Raw genomic sequence first — 14620 nt, forward strand, 5'->3', positions numbered from 1 at the left:
ACATATATATAATATACAGATATTTAACACATTATTCCAGAGAAGGCTCCAGTCCATGGGGCTTGAGAGATGGTGAAAACTTGTATTCCAGACAATCTCTTCTCAAATTCGGAAGTGTTTCAAAATGAGACAGGTAATGTTCTGCTCTATACCGGGCATAGACTCAAATTGATATTTGTGTGAGGGGACAGGAGGAGATTGGGGAAGAGTGAGAGAGAGAAAAAAGAGAGAGGAGAGAGAGAGAGAGAATGTGTGTATGGGTGTGTGTGAGAGAGAAGTGAGAAATATGATGGTGCATGAGCACCAGGTGAGGACAAATTGGGAAAGCAAAAGTGGCAAGCAGTCTTTCTCAATTCTGTCTAGTGTTCACCACAAAACCCCCTTCGTGAGGGTAATCCCACCCTCCTACCAATCATCAGGGTAGCATCCAGTTGCTGTCAAAAGAGATGAGAATGGCAGAAGCTTGATGGAAGAGAAGAAACTTCCAAGAAAATAACTCTGAACATTCCAACCTTAACAGAACCATCCCTCTGGCTCATTCCATCATGGGGGTCATCTAAGCACGGAGGCCCCATTAAACTGACCCCAGCTGTGTACTCACTTCATAATGCTACGTCTAAGCTAAGCTCCACCACAATCATTCACGACGCATCTGTTGGCGGAGTCTCTTGTGTTTCTTTTTAAAGGAACTTCTAAAATCAGCTCTTGCTCGGAACAGCACCAAAATGCCCCTGAATCATAATCTGACGTAGGTCTTGGCCGAGCAAAATACAAGGGGAGGATGAATGACATCATCTTAAATGGGGGCAGAGAAGAGCCAAGAATACTTGACTTTGCAGAAGTGGATCAACGCTACTTTTCAGCCACTAAACTTCTCCCTTCCAAACAGAGATATCTAGTGTTTTTGATTTCAGTTTCAATCAGCTAAGGCAACCAGCCAATCACCACCACGGGTGTCTGCTTCTGGTGATTGATTTAGGAAAAAATGATTGGTTAAGACAGACAAACTCGAGGAGAACACTCGGTGAGTCACACTCGCCAGCGTCCCTGCACATCTCTGTCCTCTTCTCCTTTGGATCCTCCTTCTCTTTTGTCACTGATATTTCAGAAAATGTCCGGGCAAGAGTTCCAGTCCTGTTTCTCTTTACTTTCCCAGTATCCTCCCCTATAAATATGAGTTAGCTCCTTGGTAATGGGGTCCTTCTTCCGCTCAAACCACAGTGCCTTATAGGGATCATAGGGTGTGCCTAGAGAGAAAGAGGGTCGAGAAAGGCAGAGTTAGAAGGGGAGACATGCCAAGTGGAGTCACTTCATAGCCAGAGCATGAGAAGGGAGAGTGGTTACCATCCTCGGTGGCTTTCATCGCTTCTGCTTCTCTCTTCTTTCTGGAGAGCCTTTGTTTCTCCTCCAGGCGCTGCTTCTCAGCATTGGCTTCATCCCAGCGCCCATTCTCCATCAGTCTCTGATCGGGCCGTAATCGGCTGTCGGTGGGGGCAGTGCCACCTTCCCAGGCATTAAGAGTCAGAGCGAGTTCTGAGAAGTAGTACATGTTCTCTGCATTCTTCCTAAAAGCAAAGGATGAGAAAGTGAAAGAGGAATGCCAGGGTCCCAGTCCTAGTGCGGCTCAAGGGCAACAATGAAGAACCAGCTGCCAAAAGACAGCATCACTAACATGCAGAGCTGCAGCCACTCTGCAGATGGAGAATCCCAGACAACTCCCTGTCTCCACCCGACACCATTCGTCCAACAGCCTTTGGACTTGCGTCCAGCTGCAACGAGTAAGAATACAAAAGCCAAGATAAAAAGGCCTTATTCCTATTTCCTTGGCCTTCTTTTTTTTTTTTCATTTTTGGGTCACTCCTGGCAGGCTCAGGGGACCATATGGGATGCCAGATTTCGAACCAGCGTCCTTTTGCACACAAGGCAAATACCCTATGTCCATGATATCTCTCTGGCCCCCTCCTTGGCCCCCCCCCCCTTTTTTTTTGGTTTTGGTTTTGGTTTTTGGGCCATACCCGGCAGCGCTCAAGGGTTACTCCTGGTTATCTGCTCAGAAATAGCTCCTGACAAGCATGGGGGACCATATGGGACTCCGGGATTCGAACCAACCACCTTAGGTCCTGGGTCGACTGCTTACAAGGCAAACGCTGTGCTATCTCTCCAGCCTCAGCCTTCTTTAAGCCTCATACTCTCAATAACCTTGCTTAACACTGGAGACAGTATATAGGAAGTGATGAGAAGATGGTCTCCATTTTTTTTCTTCTTTTTCTGGACTGTACTCAGATGTGATCAGGACTTACTCCTGGCAAGACACATGTAGGGGCCATCTGGGGATGCATGCACCCGAGAACTCACGGTAAAGGGTTCCTCTTCCACAGCAGGACCCTGCTTTCTTCTGCTTCATGGCCTCTCTGGCGAGCATCACCCCCATTATCCCCAATGACGGGTTGTACTTTGAAACAATCCATTTTCTCATCCCACGTCCCCAGAAGAGCAAAGTGAACTCTTCCTGATGGATCCATCACTTCCCCTGTCACCTACAAGGACGAAGAGCAAAACTATGGAGTATAGCATTCACTGTGCTACTTACCTGAAGGTTCTGGTATCGAAAAACCTTAGGGAAAATACTAGTTAAATATTTGCAATGGCAAGCAACAGAGTCTGTATACTTTGCTTTGTGTGTGTGTAATGAAGAGGAGAGATTAAGGTTTAGGGTCACACTGAGTAATGCTCAGGGGATGGCAATTCCTGGCTCTGTGATCAGCAGAAGTATGCCATATATGGCACCCTGAACATGAGAACCACACTTGGATTGGCCGCATGCAAGGCAATCATAATAGTCTCAGTTCCACCTCTCAGGTCCCTGGAATCTGCATAGTTTCTTGTATTTTCTTTTTTTGGTTTTTGGGTCACAACCGGCAGCGGTCAGGGGTTACTCCTGGCTCTGAGCCTGGCAGGCTCAGGGGATCGATCATATGGGATGCGGGATTCGAACCAGGATCCATCCTGTGTTGGTCACGTGCAAGGCAAAACACCTTACCGCTATGCTATTGCTCCAGCCCCCAGTTTCTTTATACTGTTGAGAGATTTAATGTAGCTCTTTTAAGCTGGGAATTTTGTTATCATCTTACTGTATGAGGAGTTTTTAGTTTGGGGCTACACCTGATGGTGCTCTGGTGACCTCTGGTTCTGTGCTCAAGGATCACTCTTGGCAGGGCTTGGGTGACCATATGGGATGCTGAGGATTGAACCTGAGTCAGCTGCATGCAAGGCAAATGCCATACCTGCTGTGCTAATGCTCTATTTCCTGTATGAGGATTTCTATTATAAAAATAACGAGCAGACAACAGATCTGACTGGTACTCAGAACTATTATATTATCTTCTTTCCCGAAATCAGAAAACAATTAAAAGCCCAGTTATTTTTTATTCTCTTGCCAAAACTCATATATAACTCCACTTTGGTAGTAAGACACATCCTTTAACTTCATAGGGAGCAACTATCCATGCTTTCCTTCCTGTAAATCTTTCTCCTTCTGCTTCTTATTTTCAATCTCTTATTACTCTTGAAACTCACTATCTTGGTTTAGTTTTTTGTTTTTGGGTCACACCCAACAGTGCTCAGGGGTTACTCCTGGCTCTACACTCAGAAATCGCCCCTGGCAGGCATGGAGGACCATGTGGGATGCCAGGATTCGAACCACCGTCCTTCAGCATGAAAGGCAAACGCTTTACCTCCATGCTATCTCTCCGGACCCACTATCTTCGTTTAGTAATGTAATAGTTTCCTTTCTTGCTGACTTTCTCTTTTACTTCATGTTTTTCCCCCTAAAACACCATTTTAGGACAACACACACTATACACAATCTATCTGATCAGTCCATATGCTAAAGAGGATATATATGTACGTACATATACAAGAAAAGAATTTCTTTAAACTTACCTTTCTTGCTACATCTCGTGAGAAGTAACTATAAGGAACAAATTTAAGATTGCACTTGTCGCCTGTTTTATGGTTCACAATATCAATTTCGCCAGACTACAAAATACAAAGAATCACAGATTAATTTACCAAGACTGGATGGTGTTAGTATGTACTGAGTCACACATCTCAATTCTTTTAAATCATACATTCTAGCACTCCTCTCACTTCAGATTCTTTTGAGTTGCTATGGAGCAGGGGTCTCAAACTCGCGGCCCGAAGGCCATTTGTGGCCCTCCGTACAACATTTTGTGGCCCTGACCTAGAGGAATCTTTTTTTGTTTTGTTGGGTCACACACCCCAATGTTCCAGGCTTACTACTGACTTTGCACTCAAGGATCACCCCGACTTTGCCTCCTGCGGCCCCCAGGTAAATTGAGTTTGAGACCCCTGCTATAGAGTCTCTCTGCAATTTTGATATTCCAGGTGGGGATCAATTCTAAACGTCTAGTGGCAAAATTTGATCTCCAGCATATTGATAATTACATATAAATATTTTTCTATATCAATCTGCTACCAGTATTCTCACTTTGCACTTAATCAAAATACTCACAATAGAGAAAACACCTTGTTTTTCTGTTTATTTTTTGGGCCACACTCAGCCATTATCAGCAGGGTTTACTCCTGGCTCTCCACTTAGGTATCACTACTGGCGGTGCTTAGGGGACCATGTGAGATACCGAGGATTGAACTTGGATTGGCTGCATGCAAGGCAAGAGCCCTACCCACTATATACTCACTCCAATCCAATATAGGGAACTTTTAACAAATGTCCAAACTTTGCCATCTACTGTCTACTCCTTCCTTGCTTCTTAATCCCAAAATAAGCTATCTTTTATTTATTTATTTTTTTGGTTTTTGGGTCACACCCGGCGGTGCTCAGGGGTTACTCCTGGCTGTCTGCTCAGAAATAGCTCCTGGCAGGCACGGGGGACCATATGGGACACCGGGATTCGAACCAACCACTTATGGTCCTGGATCGGCTGCTTGCAAGGCAAACGCCTCTGTGCTATCTCTCCGGGCCCTGTTTGTTTTTGTTTGTTTTGTTTTTTGGGCCACACCCGTTTAATGCTCAGGGGTTACTCCTGGCTAAGCGCTCAGAAATTGCCCCTGGCTTGGAGGGACCATATGGGAAGCTGGGGGAATCAAACTGCGGTCCTTCCTTGGCTAGCGCTTGCAAGGCAGATACCTTACCTCTAGCACCACCTCTCTGGCCTCAAAACAAGCTATCTTAATTATCCATATTTATCTTAATTCCCATACCTACTCTCTGAGGATTTTCCTGATTTCTCAAAGATGAATCTTTTTCTGAATTTGCTGTGAACAGTATTACTTTTTGTTTGTTTGTTCGGGTGCTTTTCTTCTTGTTTTTGTGCCACACCAAGCAGTGCCAGGATTTATTCTAGCTGTGACTAGGGATCATGCATGGTAGTGCTTGAGGGACCACATGTGTTACTGTGGATCTAGAACAACGATTAACTGAATGCACAGCAAGTACCTTAACCCTTGTTCTATATCTCTGGCCCTATAACCAATGTCTTAAGAATAATTTGATAATTAGATGCTGTTTTAGCACTTCACTTACACTTGTGTATAGTTCTATACTTTTTTTTTGGTTTTTGGGTCACACCTGGCTGCAATCAGGGGTTACTCCTGGCTCAGGGGTGACTCCTGTCTCTATGCTCAGAAATCGCTCCTGGCAGGCTCACCACTGTCCTTCAGCATGAAAGGCAAATGCCTTACCTCCATGCTATCTCTCTGGCCCCAGTTCTATACTCTTTAACCTACAAGTATTATGTTTTTTATTGCCAATAATACAGTAACAGCTCATCTTATTTTGTATGCCTTAATACTTAGCAGTCTGCCTGATAATATTTGATGAATAATGGGTGATTATCTTCAGGTAGCTGCCAAAGTACCACTAGAGAAGTTAATGAATAATATTACATAGTCATTAATAAATAATAATTAAAGGTACAGTCACTTTGTGAGACTGGAGGTGATGTTACTGCTGAAAAGTTCCTTGGAGAAAACTGATAAACCAGCAACAACAGTCTGGGCTAGTTCATGTCCTAATGACGACAAAGATACTTCAGAAGCGTTTTGAGGATCTTCGCTCACCTGATCTATCCATAACTTGCCCACGATAATGTTGTGCACTGTAGTGGTAACTTTTTTCCATGTGTAGTGGTGCCCAGTTGCATGAAAAATACAGTGGATGCTACCTGAAAGTAGAGAGAAGTATTCAAATTAAGCAAAATATTAGGGAAAAATTTCTTTGTAAAAAGGAAGGAAATGCATTGTTGCAAGAAGCACATACTGGCTGTCAGTTCTGGAGTCCGAGTCCTATTGTTAGTAATAAGCTGACCTTAAGTAACCTAGGGACCTTAAATAAACCTCTTATTTAATGATCTTAAGTAGTTAAAAAAAAATAGTGAATAGAACTGCGGTTTGGAAATCAGACAGAACTAGATTCAACCCTGCCTCTACCATTCAATAGATGTTGTGTTGTATAACAAAGAATTGGCAGGAGCCAGGGAACATATGCCTTTTGTTTGGGAGTCCCAAGTACAGGAACCCCTGGATTTAATTCCTGGCAATGCAGAAAGGAAAATAATTTGCCTAATTTTTTATTCAATGTTCCAAAAAGGAAAATCTCAAACCTTTAAAATGAGCGCCCATCTGACACTCCTCACTTTATCATTTAGGGGGAACCAGCTAGTTGTCACAGTGGTTCCTGGACAGCTTTTGCCAAAGGCAGGCTCAGGATGAGGGCAGACCTGGCCAAAGGACCAAGTGTGTAATTGGAGCTGGAGTTTTTGAGTTACCTGATATAGCAGCTCCCAACCACTTGGAAATAAACACTCTTTCTCTAGGGAGGACAAGAGGTTTGGATATTTCAATTAAACAACCAACGAGCCAATCAATCATGACCCACATAAAGAAAACCCCAATGAAGCCAACAAAATCTGACCAACAAAGCCTGTGGTGGAGACCCCCCTCAGATTAGCAAACACTTCAAAGTGTTAGGAGAGTGATATGCCCAGAATCCGTGGGCTCCTGGCATGGAGGCTCTATGTTTGCGGACCCACCCACACCTCACCCAGTGTGTCTCTTTATTCGGCTAATCCTGAATTGTTTAATTTTTTTTTTTAGTTTGGGGTCATACCTGTTGGTCCATCTCAGTCCTGCTATTATCCCCCAAAGTCCTTTATACTATTTCGTTTTTTTTTGGTTTTTGGGCCACACCCATTTGACGCTCAGGGGTTACTCCTGGCTATGTGCTCAGAAATCGCCCCTGGCTTGGGGGGACCATATGGGACGCTGGGGGATCGAACCATGGTCCGTTCCTTGGCTAGCGCTTGCAAGGCAGACACCTTACCTCTAGCGCCACCTTCCCAGCCCCACCTTTATACTATTTCTTCATAAAATTAACTCTCTTGGAAAACTATGTGTGTGCTTTCATTTTTATCTACTTAAGAAATGTAAACAAGGGGCCGGTGAGGTAGCATGGAGGTAAGGCATTTGCCTTGTATGCAGAAGGACGGTGGTTCAAATCCCGCATCCCATATGGTCCCCCGAGCCTGCCAGGAGCAATTTCTGAGCAGAGAGCCAGGAGTAAACCCTGAGCACTGCTGGGTGTGACCCAAAACAAAACAAAACAAAACAAAAAGAAATGTAAACAAGGAGCCTGCGTGGTGGCAGAAGTGGTAAGGCATCTATCTGCCTTGCCTGCTCTAGCCTAGGACAGACCTCAGTTCAATCCCCTGGTATCCCATATGGTCCTCCCAGCCAGAAGTGATTTCTGAGCACATGGCCAGGGGTAACCCCAGAGCGTCACCGGGTGTGGTCCCCCCCACACACACCAAAAAAAGAGAGGTGTAAAGTCGAATAATGGCAAAGTGACTTGTTCACTCTCACACCCACAAAACTAAATAGTTTCTGGAATATAGTGGGCTCCTGTGGGTACCTCAGCTTTAGCTGCCCATGTTTGTTTCCCATTGCTGCTAGAACCCCCTAGTACAAATTAGTGACTTAAACTATAATTTAGGTCCAGAATAGCTGAAAAACTTGAGAGTACTTGAAAGGATAGCTGGCATGTACAAGACCCTGAGTCTGATCCCCAGCAGCCCAATGTCCTCTGCATTGCATTGCATTACCAGGCTCTGGCATCAGGCCCACATAGCTGGGCCAAGTATCACAGGTGGCTCTCAGGTATCCTTAACAATATTTAGGAGGTCTTCCAACTCCCCTACCCCAAAAGGGAGCAGTGATGTGGCTCAGTGGTAAAGAAAACGTATTGCAGTGCTTGAGGCCTGGTTTTGAATCTCAGCACAGCAAAACAACAGTAACAAAACTCTGCAACTTATTCCTATGGTTTAGGTCAGGAACTTAAAATCAAGGCATTGGTCCCTTACAGAACTTTTTTTTTTGGGAGGGGAGGCACACACAGCTGTGCTCAGGAATCCTTCCTGGCAGGCTTGGAGAACCATGTGGTATGCAGGGGGTCGAACTTGGGTCAGTGGCATGCAAGGCAAATAAATACCTTACCCACTGTACTATTGCTCCGGTACACCTTCCACAACTCTTTCCTATCAAGTTACTAGACCACCTGCACTAATTTGGATTTGCTCTGGGATCACAACTGGTGCTCAGAGGTTACTCCTGGTGGTGCTTAGGGGATCGTCTGGGATGCCAGAGATTGAATCTGGATTGACCAAGTGCAAGGGCATATTATTGCTCCAGTTCAACACCTGCATTCTAAATGATTAAATCAAACCTTTTTGCTTTTGGTATCAATGTGTAGTTAATCACCTTAAGCACACACACTATTTTAATACCCAGAGCACATAACCTGCTTTCCCTAATCCCCTTACCCTGTTTTGCCTAAACACAGAAGCACACACCCTGTTTTAATCCCTTCTCACATCCTACCTGATTGGCTGACACGGAGTCCATACTCTACTCCTCTACTCTCCCCTAATATGAATCTCCACCTGCAATAAACCAAAGTGGCTGGTGGATGCTTCTCTGTGAGTACTGACTTGCCTGGGACCCAACCTCACAAGTGACTTCTACATCTTGGGATCTGACTTCACCAGTGTCATTTACAACTATTCTCTCTTATAGAAAACCCTGTGATCATACTGCATTCAAAAAATAATTCAGGTAGGGCGAAGCCTTGCAAGCAGCTGACCCAGCATCCCCTATGGTTTCTCAAGCCTGACAGAAGTGATTCTGAACGCAGAACCAGAAGTAACTCTGAACACTGCTGGTGTGGCCCCAAAATAAAACAAACAATTTAGTGTTAGTTTCCTATTCTAATATCCCTAACCATCCGTGTAGATTTTCTTTCATTACATAGTGACATATACAGAGGTCCAGGAATTAATGAAGCCATATTTGGGAGGAGGGCATTATTAAGCTTCCCATCTCCTCACTTTACTGATGAAGACTATAAGCTTTAGAAACATTAAGTAGTTTGTATAGTCAATGTGTGTAACAGCTGAAATTCAAAATAAGATCTGAATGAACTACAGGACCATAGCCCTAAATCCCATCCTGACGACGAACCTGCTGTTTAACAGAGTATCCTTTTCAGCACACAGGACAGATAAAAAACCAAGAATTCCTATGCTTGCCTTATTTTACATATATTTCTGTTTTGAAAATCTGGTATAGGAGCCAGAGAAACAGTATGGCAGGTTAGGTGCTTGCCTTGTGCACAACTTGGGTTCAATCAACTCAGGTTTGATATTTGGCACCACATATGACCCCCTGAATCCCATCAGGAATAATTCCTGAGGAAAGAACCAAGAGTAAACCATGAATGCTGCTGGATATGGCCCAAGAAATGGGAGGGAGAAAAGGTGGGAGGAAGGAAAAAGGGAATGTCAAAGAACTCCAACTGGACAAACTCAAAACATACCAAAACAGATTATGATCTAATCAAATCATGGAAAGACAAAGGCAGAAAATCTTGAAAATAGTAAGAGAAGGGGCCTGAGAGATAGCATGAAGGTAAGGCGTTTGCCTTTCATGCAGGAGGTTATTGGTTCGAATCCCAGTGTCCCATATGGTCCCCCATGCCTGCCAGGAGCAATTTCTGAGCCTGGAGCCAGGAATAACCCCTGAGCACTGCCGGGTGTGACCCAAAAACCACAAAAAAAAGAAAATAGTAAGAGAAAGGTTATGTATCAAAAACAAGGAATCCTGGGGCAGAATTTGTCTTCTGGACAACATTTATTTGTCTTGCATGCAGCTGACCCAGGTTCCATCTCTAGCATCCCATATGGTCCCTAAACCCACAAGGAGTGACTCCTGAATGCAGAGCCAGGAAGTAATACCTGGGCACTGACAAGTGTGTGTCCTCACCTCTCCCGCCAAAAAAAAATCCTTAATAAGATGACCAGAAACCACAAGGACCATAAGACAATGGAATGTCATATTGAATTATGAAGGGGCACTCAGGGCAGCTCAGTAGAGTGACTGTCTTGCCCGCATAAGACCATGAGTTTAATCCCTGGCACTGACTGACCTGCATGCCAAGTGCCACTGCCTGCCTAGCAGAACTACAATTTATAATTCTCGGTTCCACAATAAAAGTGAGTGATTTCTGGCAAGCACAATAAGTAAAGAGGGCCAGGCCTCTGTGAGAACTATAACAAGGTGTGTGAGATCCCTGGTGAGTTATCTTCAGTGGACCAGCCCCAGTGAACACCACAACAAGGTATAGGAAACTCCTGATTATCGGAGCAATAAGAAAGGACAGCAGAAGGATAAACAAAACAAAACAAAACAAAACAAAAAAAGGAAAAACACAGATGAACTTAAGATACTTTTAGATAAATAACAACTAAAATAATTCATTTAAGGAAAGGAACATCAGAAAAGATTAAAGGTTAATAATAATTAAACTAAAGGGGGGGTCGGAGAGATAGCATGGAGATAAGGTGTTTGCCTTGCATGCAGAAGGACGGTGGTTCGAATGCCAGCATCCCATATGGTCCCCGGAGCCTACCAGGAGTGATTTCTGAGTGTAGAGCCAGGAGTAACCCTTGAGCACTGCCGGGTGTGACCCAAAAACAAAAAACACAAAACAACAACAACAACAAAAAACTAAAGAAAGCCCTTCAGGCTAAAAGAACAATAAATAGGGCCTGGAGAGATAGCACACCCCTGAGCACTGCCGAGTGTGACCCCAAAAACCAAAAAAAAAAAAAAGAAGAACAATAAGTAGGGGCCCGGAGAGATAGCACAGCGGTGTTTGCCTTGCAAGCAGCCGATGCAGGACCAAAGGTGGTTGGTTCGAATCCCGGTGTCCCATATGGTCCCCCGTGCCTGCCAAGAGCTATTTCTGAGCAGACAGCCAGGAGTAACCCCTGAGCACTGCCGGGTGTGGCCCAAAAACCAAAAAAAAAAAAAAAAAAAAAAAGAAGAACAATAAATAAAAGAATAAACAGTAACAAATCTACATTAAGAAAAAGACATAGGGGCCAGGAAGGTGGCGCTAGAGGTAAGGTGTCTGCCTTGCAAGCGCTAGCGTAGGACCGCCAATCCCCCGGCGTCCCATATGGTTCCCCAAGCCAGGGCCGATTTCTGAGCGCATAGCCAGGAGTAACCCCTGAGCGTCAATTGGGTGTGGCCCAAAAACCAAAAAGAAGGAAAAAAAAGGAAAAAGAAAAAGACTATAAATCAACTCCCTGGACTTATTCTTTTCTCAAATGAGATGTAAACTGAGCTGTGAAAGATCATGGATGGGTACAGTGGCCCAAACAGCAGAAAGCTGGCCATCTTGGGAAGAGAGCGTGGGTCTAACTCCTGATCAGCCAAAGCCACAACTGCTGCCTCCCCAATGGTCCTCTGTCCTCTATCCCTTCAGGGACAGTAATCTGACCTAACTTCAGGTACACTGTCTCTTTGGGCTGATATCACCAGAGCTTTATAGAGCGAATGTGGGCATCCTCTTCCTGTATCTTCCTTCTTCCAGGAGGACTGGCAGCTGAGTACATGTCCCTAAAAGTTGTAGTTTCAGTAATAGTACTTTGAGTCTCTGGACAACTTCATTTGTTTAATGCTGTCATCCATCCCCATAGGAACACAGCAATTTAACAGACTGGACAGCTAACAACAAGAGCTTACTAAGCCTTCTGCCATTGTATTAATGATTTCATTTAAGATACAATAATTTTGACAAATATGCTTGCTAATGTACTTTTTCTTTTTTTTTCTTTTTTCTTTTTTTGGTTTTTGGGCCACACCCGGTAACGCTCAGGGGTTACTCCTGGCTAGGTGCTCAGAAGTTGCTCCTGGCTTGGGGGACCATATGGGACACCGGGGGATCGAACTGAGGTCCGTCCAAGGCTAGCGCAGGCAAGGCAGGCACCTTACCTTTAGCGCCACCGCCCCGCCCCGTACTTCTTCTTTTTTTTCTTTTTCTTTTTTTTTTTTTTTTTTTGATTTTTGGGCCACACCTGGTGGTGCTCAGGGGTTACTCCTGGCTGTCTGCTCAGAAATAGCTCCTGGCAGGCACGGGGGACCATATGGGACACCGGGATTCGAACCAACCACCTTTGGTCCTGGATCGGCTGCTTGCAAGGCAAACGCCGCCGTGCTATCTCTCCGGGCCCCTTTTTTAACTTTCTCTCTTCCTTTTTTCTATTTTGTTTTGTTTTGTTTTGTTTTTGGGCCACACCCGGTAGTGCTCAGGGTTTACTCCTGGCTGTCTGCTCAAAAATAACTCCTCGCAGGCACGGGGGACCATATGGGATTTGAACCAACCACCTTTGGTCCTGGATCGGCTGCTTGCAAGGCAAACGGCGCTGTGCTACCTCTCCGGGCCCTTTTCTATTTTTTTAATAATTTTGCTTTCACTTATCTGGAAGCAAATATTAACAACTATGTGTTACGTTTTCTTTAAATAAATTAAAAATAAATAAAATAAAATAAAATAAAATAAAGTTGGTATTAATCCAAACTAGATGGTTAGAAAGTAACAAGATAACTATTATAAAAGTACCTTTCAAAAGTATTTGAAAAAATTAATCAGGGAATTAAAATGGTAACTTAGAAAAATATCCACTTCAAAACATAGAAATTAGAAAAAAAAATGGGAGAGATTAAGCAAAAAAATAGATGAGGGGGTCAGAGCTTTGAGCTTTTAACTGCAGTGCCAGAGGCCCAGAGAATCCAATAATGTCATTGACATTAATAATGGCAGGTTGAATGGCTATTTCATATTCTCAAGCTATAATTATTTTAGAGTAGAAAATTCTAAAATATTTATCTTTTGGGGCTATAGGGATGGATGACAAGGGGTGGAAGCTTGTGTGAAGCTGACCCATTTACTCCTTGGCACTCTGTGGTCCCCAAGCCTTACTGAGTGAGTCCTAGAGGACCCCCACACAGTCATTTTGCTCAGCAGATTCACTGGGAGGGGTCCCTTGACTTCCTGAGCACCACTTAGGGGCATCCCCTCCCCCTAAAAAATAGGTATTACTTGACACTTCAAGATTACTGCCTTGTTCCGATACCCTGAAACCTAACAAAAAATTTCTTATTTATCCTCTTACAGAGTTTTTATTTATCCTTTTATAAAGATTCTCCCTCAATATAAGAACAAAATCATTTAGCCTCCTTTCCAGCTAAGGGTCTTGATACATATTAACTATTAAGTGACAAAGTTAGTAAGTTTCTTTTCTCTTTTTACTATTTTGCAAACATCCCTAGAAAGGTTTTATTTGGCTTACTTTTAGTTTGCACTTTAAGTCCCTTTGTTTTAAAGGGAAGGGGAACTTAATAAAAAGAATATACTATTATAACAAGGCTTTACTTCACGAATGATTAGAACAAAGAAACAGAGCAGAGAGCCTATAGGAGCTCAGACAGCTAACAGCAAATCTAGCTCTTAGAAGCCCTGGTTGCTCTCACTATGCTTTGTGCTTCTGAGACTAGGATTCATTCTCCACATTCTGCCAAATGTGGCTCGTCCCAGTTTAAAAGTACGAACCATGTACTAGACTTTATGTTGTCTACACCTAGCACTGCTCAGGGGTTACTCCTGGTTCTGCACTCAGAAATTACTCCTGGAGATGCTTGGGCGACTGAGCCAAGAACTGAGCTCAAGTCAGAAGCATGCAAGGTAAATGCCCTACTCCCTGTACTATTGTTCCAGTCCAAATATTAGACTTTTAAGATGTTTCCCTAAAGTAAAGACTTTCTAACATACATATTATACATACATATTGCACACATATTAGGATTTCTATTCCTAGGCAAGATGGTTCTGATTCTGATCGTAATTAACTTGTAATCCACTGAGGGCTTTAAAACTGTTTCAACTGACCTGGAATTCAGACATGATATTACCTCATCCACCTCAAGAGAGAGACAGACACAAAGACATAGAGGAGAGAAAACAAAGGAGAAGAGCAGAGGATGAGCTAAGAAACCTAGTAAACGACTTCTGATTTATCTAGCATATGACCACAAGGGAAACAATAATTAGGTAAACAAACCAAGAAAAAATAAGCATTAGCATTGACATTCTAAAACAGAACTTAAAGATGCAATACATTAAACTATGACAAAAATGCATGACTAGATGATAGGTCCCTTCATGTTTTGTGACTATCACTCA

The 14620-nt window shown here is 43.6% G+C and overlaps 1 protein-coding gene across 1 annotated transcript in view; it reads right to left on the reverse strand.

Moving 5' to 3' along the window:
* Positions 1-650: 650 nt before the first annotated feature.
* OSBP (oxysterol binding protein) overlaps positions 651-14620 on the reverse strand; it is a 44663-nt gene continuing 30693 nt past the window's right edge. Inside the window, exons 10-14 of the mRNA XM_049779604.1 lie at positions 6103-6206; positions 3943-4038; positions 2356-2537; positions 1345-1565; positions 651-1247 (exon numbers count right to left, since the gene is read on the reverse strand). Coding sequence (XP_049635561.1) covers positions 1105-1247; positions 1345-1565; positions 2356-2537; positions 3943-4038; positions 6103-6206 — 746 coding nt within the window. The 3' untranslated portion in view covers positions 651-1104. The remainder of the gene's footprint in view (positions 1248-1344; positions 1566-2355; positions 2538-3942; positions 4039-6102; positions 6207-14620) is intronic.

This window comes from Suncus etruscus, chromosome 9, assembly GCF_024139225.1.
Source record: "Suncus etruscus isolate mSunEtr1 chromosome 9, mSunEtr1.pri.cur, whole genome shotgun sequence".
Taxonomy (NCBI): domain Eukaryota; kingdom Metazoa; phylum Chordata; class Mammalia; order Eulipotyphla; family Soricidae; genus Suncus; species Suncus etruscus.